Source organism: Hydra vulgaris, chromosome 06, assembly GCF_038396675.1.
Source record: "Hydra vulgaris chromosome 06, alternate assembly HydraT2T_AEP".
In the NCBI taxonomy this organism is placed as follows: domain Eukaryota; kingdom Metazoa; phylum Cnidaria; class Hydrozoa; order Anthoathecata; family Hydridae; genus Hydra; species Hydra vulgaris.
The window spans coordinates 47,050,995-47,056,837 of NC_088925.1; the positions used below are offsets into that span (position 1 = coordinate 47,050,995).

Here is a 5,843-nt window from a genome sequence, read left to right on the forward strand (position 1 = left end):
ACATCACAACGGTTTTTATTGTATGAGAATCAGGTCTTAACCGATTTGTCACTCGCTTGTACTTTCTTGGCATCTAAAAATATTACTCGTATTATTAATTCCATTATTAAAAAAATTATCCCTTTTTTAATTGCATTAACTGCAATCTAAATCTATATATAAAATTTGAATCTATCTCTAAAAGGTTGATAAATAATAACTGCTTGAAATAAACCCCTTTGTAGCAAGAATTAATAATCACTTTCTATTAACAATCTACAACATAAAACAGAACATCTTAAAATTGTTTTAACATGTTAAAATGTTTTAATTTGTTAATATTGATTCGTCCTTTTTTGTTTAATGACCAGGAGTCAAGTTTTATACCTCCATAATTTGTAAAGATGCTTACTACCAATGTTAAAACTGGACACAGCATCAAAACTCTGAATTTTAGCTTTTTAAAACCAACAAATCGACTCCAAGGGACACACTCCTAAATCATAGTATTGAAAGACTTGTTGGCAATCTATATTATTCCATGGAGAAACATCGATTAAAGACTATAATCACTAAGATCTTTGTAAATAGGTTTTAGATGACTTTTTTTTTTTGTTGCTGTTTATATAAAATAAAATAATAAAATTACAATGAAACTTTTACGTTACACAAAGAATATATATAAGACAGACAGGAGCTCAAAGAAGATACGGATGACTGGTGTCACCACAATCTTTTCATAGAGCCCCTTTACAATAACATTTAAAGCCCACATGGCTTTAGTAAATTTACAATAAAACATTTTTTCTGAAAAATACTACGTGAAGAGTAAAATTCAATAACATAATTTACAATAACATTTAAAGCCCACAAGCCTTTAGTAAATTTACAATAAAATATTTTTTCTGAAAAATACTAGGTGAAGAATAAAAACTCATATATACATCCTCATATATACACATACACATACACAAACACATATGCAAACATACTTACACACACATATATAAATATACACGCATAAATATCAGAAGTTAAGGAGATGCAATTTCATTTGTCGTTTAAAAGAGGAAGTGCTTTTCAAATCTTTTATATTGTTATTTTTTAACTGATTCCATAATGACGGACCTTGGTTAATAATTGAGAATTTTGACACTTGCGATTTTACTCTGCTCAATTGATAGTTATGGTTGCTATTTGATCGAAGATTGTATTTTTGTGAAAACGCCAATGTAAAAATATCAGAAAATACTTTTGGCAGCAAGTTATTCTTATATTTATACATAAATATTAATATTTGAAGCGAATTAAGTTTTGATATATTTAACACATTCATGTATTTCATTACAGGGGAAGGGTTTTCTAATCTTTTTAAATAGTTAACCGCTTTACATGCGTGGTTTTGTAGCCTCTGTAATCTTATTAATTTAGTTTTGTGTGTGTTAGTCCAAACAATATTAGCGTAAGAGAGATGACAATGAACAAGACTGAAGTAAAGCATTTTGCGTGATTTATAATCAAAAAAGGCCCTAGATTTATATAATACACTTATAGCAGAAGATATTTTTGCTTCAATAAGACTAATATGTTTTTTCCATGATAGGTTCCCATCAAATATTACTCCCAAAAACCTTGTATAATTTACTCGATTTATTTCATTTTTATTAATTGACAGTTTTGGCAACTTTAACGGAAGATTAGTTGATTGTCTTATTTTATGGAAGAGAGTAAAACTTGTTTTTTTACAATTTAATGATACCTTATTAGCTATAAACCATTGGTTAAAGCTTTCCAGTTCAGCGTTCATTGTTTTGAACAATATTTTTACATCAGAATTGCTGTAAAATAAATTTGTATCGTCTGCATACATAATTGACGATATTTTATGAGAAGCTTTATTCATATCATTAACATATAATAAAAATAATAAAGGTCCCAAGATCGATCCCTGTGGGACACCGCAATCAATATCAAGAGCTCCTGACTCCTCCAGGACAACAAACTGTTTTCTATTAAAAAGATAACTTTTAACCCACTTATATGTTAGGCCTTTAATGCCGTAATGCTTTAACTTTAAAAGCATAATTCTGTGATCAACGGTATCGAATGCCTTAGAGAGATCGATAAATACTCCAAGTACTTGTTCCCCTTTATCAAAGCACATAGATATTTTATTAGAAAGTTCAATAATAGCGTGTTCAGTAGAGCAGTATCTCTGAAATCCAAATTGATTTTTGTATAAAAGCGTATTTAATGTCAAGTAATCATAAATTCTATTAAAAATTACCCTTTCAAATATTTTTGAAAAGACAGGGAGTAGTGATATAGGGCGGTAATTGGAAACAGAAGAACAATCACCATTTTTAAAAACTGGGTGAATTTTAGCTAATTTTAATTTATCAGGAAATATACTATTCTCAAATGAAAATGCTATTAAATAAAATAATGGTTTACTTATACTATCCATAACATAGATAGCTACATTACTAGTAATGTCGTCATATCCACATGACTTGTTACGCTTTAGTTCAAATAGTGCTTTGTTAAACTCGTTTTTATTTATTTTTTCATTAGATATGCTAGTCGCGGGTTTATCTCCCAAGTATTCATCAAACATTTTAGTCGACTGAACAATATTAGATGCAAGAGAGGCGCCTACATTAACAAAATATTTGTTAAATTCTTGACATATTTTTTTCACTTGTTATAGTTTTGTTGTTAATAATTACTTGTTTTGGTAAGCAAGAGAGTTTCTTTTTCTCTCTTCCAGTTACTTCATTTAAAATAGACCAAGTTTTCTTGATATCAAACTTGTTTTTATCCAGCTGATTAGAATAGTACTTTATTTTAGCTTGTTTTAAGTTATTTTGATAAAACTTTTTATATGATTTGTACGCATTTTCGTCAATTTCCTTTTTAGATTTTAGAAATTTTATATAGAGCTTTTGTTTTCTTTTTGATGATTTTATCAAATTATTTGTCATCCATGGGTTTTTAAGTTGTTTATTTTTTATTTCAGTGGTTAATTTTGGGCAGACATTGTCATAAACATTTTGAAAAGTATTCAAAAAATTGTCGAACGCGCTATTGGGGTCTGCTGAGGAATAGACATCTTCCCATCGCTCTTCGTACAACTTCTTTTTAAGTTTATCTAGACTTTTAATACAAAGATTTCTTTTAGTAACAAATACTTTTTTATTGCCGTCGTTACATGAAACTCCGTGCGCAATGTGATAGATAGGAAAATGATCAGAGAAATCTGAAATAAAAATGCCAGATTCGAAATAAGTATCTAAAAAATTATTAGTTAAAATATTATCAATTGAGGACGAAGTAGTTTTTGTAATACGCGTTGGCTTAAAAATGGTAGATATAATGTTAAATTCAAGTAGTAAATTAAAAAAGTTTTTTGTATTTAAAAACTTTTCATAACACATAGCATCCAAGTTTAAATCACCAGCGAAAAAAATATGCTTATTCTGAATGCTCATTTGCGATATAATTGCTCTAAGGCTATTTTGAAAGTTAATTTGCTTACCGCATGGTGGTCGATAAAGCGAGGAGATTAAAAAAGGCTTACCAGTTTTATTTAGAATTTCAATACACAAAGTTTCAATATGTTTGTTTGCTTTACAAAAAGTTTTTTTTGCTTTAAATACAAACTTGTCAAGAATATAGATTGCAACGCCGCCTCCCGTGCTTCCAACACGTGGTTGACTTATTATTTTGTATGATGATAAATTGTACAAAGAATTTTCTGACAAAGGCATTTTTGCATCTTCCCAAGTTTCTGAGATACATTTAACATCAAAAAGATAGTTTATAGAGTAATAAAAATGTTTAAAAGCCTCAAAGTTTTTATTCATTGATCTTATGTTTATACTTAGGATACTAAAATCTTTATTGTTTTTTTCTCTATTAAACTCATCAGGTTTATAGTATGAGTTGTCGAGACAACTAATATTTATTTCAGTCAAAAAACTATATTCATTTTTGTTAGCTCTCAAAAAGTTTAAAACTGGAGACTCTAAGTTTTCAATATTAATTGTTATATTATTCTTGTTAGTTGAACTCATTTCTTATTAGATCGTTTAATAATTTTTAATCAAGTCAATAAGTAATATAAAAATAAAAACAATAAAAATAAATTTGTTTTCACTTATCTTTGTTTGACGTCGCATTGCTTATACTCGGCATTTCTCTTACGATCAGGCGGTCGTATACTACCTTCGCATATTTTCCCTGACTTCGATGGATTTTTCCTTGTGCAAATAATTCTTTGCGGATTCTCATAGTTTCTTCACTAAAGTCTTCATTAATAAAAATATTTTTCCCCTTAAGATTTCTTGCCCTAGCCAGAACGTTTTCTTTTTCCTGCCAGTTTAATAATTTTCAAATAATTGTCCTAGGCTTGTTTTCAAAATTTCCAACCCGATGGGCTCTTTCTATGGTTATTGGTTCATTTATTTGAAGACCCTCTTTAATAAGCGTTTTCAATTTTTTTAAAACTTCCTCGCTTGTCTCATTGGGTCTCTCTTCAACACCCACAATTCGCAAATTGTTTCGGCGATTTCGATCTTCCAAGTCAACTGTTTTCCTTTTATTCTCGGTGGATTCGCTGACTAATTTTCCTTGAAAAGATTTGATTCCGATTAACGAAGTTTTAATTTCGTCCATTTTTTTGTCAACTTTGCTTATTTTTGTCCGTTAAAATTAGGGCCAATTATTTTTTCACCGTTAAAATTTAGGCCACGTTTAAGGTCTTCAACATCTCTTTCTAAGCTATCAATTTTTTCTTGGAAGCTTCTGAAAGTTTCTTTAAAGCACTTTAAAATTGTGTCAGATTGAATTGACATTAATTCCCTTAGCATTCCCAAAGTAATTACCTTTTCATTCTCCATAACAATAATCAAAAAAATATAAAAGTCAAATATATTAAAATATCTCTAACTTTCTTCGTTTACACGTGCGCTCTGCTCAATGCTCAATGTATGACTTATTACAGACTGAGGCAATCAAACATCTGGTTTGGACATTAGTGTTTTGTTCATTTTTATTTCATTTTCCTGATTGGTAGAACCATTGGAAAGAACAACACTGGCATTTTATTGCTCTTCAAATAGACTCTCAATGGTTAGGTATGCGGAAATCACGTTTAACGGAACCGAATTTTTTCCCAAAATTCTGTGCCACGTTTTTTGAGGTCTGTTTAGAGGTTGTGTAGCACAAAGGTTTATTGAGGCATTTTTTTTTTAGAAATATATATTTACCTAGATGTTTTTTAAAAAGTAGAAGAGTTCAGCTATCTTTTCGTGATAATGGTTTTGTTGATTTTGAAAAATATCTTACTGTTCTTATATGAAATTTTTATCGAATAAATGTTTTTTTTTTTTAAACAACCCTCCATGATTTTTATACCTATTTTTTCTTCACCAGCCAAATTTCATCGGAAAAAATGTGTCACACATATCTTTCTACTCCTCGCAGAAAAAGTACCTAAACTTGTTTTTTCTCACCTTTGGCGTGGGGGCTAGGGAGGTTTGAAACTTCAACTTTTCGAAATAATAGTATTTTCTTGTTTAATATGACAATATAATAATTATTAGTATCATAATATTCATTAATATGACAACATAAAAAATTTTATACTGTCATATTAACAACTTCTAAAATGTTATATTATTTAAAATTATTATAACAATTAAAAACATTCAAAAAAAATAATGTATAAAATACCAGTGAAGAAAGAAAAAAAATGGAAGGAGGAAGTAAATGTTTCTAATATTATCTTATTTCAAATATTTAAAAAAACAATAATATTATATTAAAATAAATAATAAATATATTTTAAGTTTTGTAATTTA

General features: G+C 28.6%; 1 protein-coding gene across 1 annotated transcript; it reads right to left on the reverse strand.

Annotated features, from left to right (window-relative positions):
- Window positions 1–2,654: 2,654 nt before the first annotated feature.
- LOC136081442 (uncharacterized) lies at window positions 2,655–4,055 on the reverse strand. Its single transcript, XM_065798757.1, has one exon. It carries the CDS (start codon window positions 4,053–4,055, stop codon window positions 2,655–2,657), a length of 1,401 nt encoding a protein of 466 aa, XP_065654829.1.
- Window positions 4,056–5,843: the final 1,788 nt, after the last annotated feature.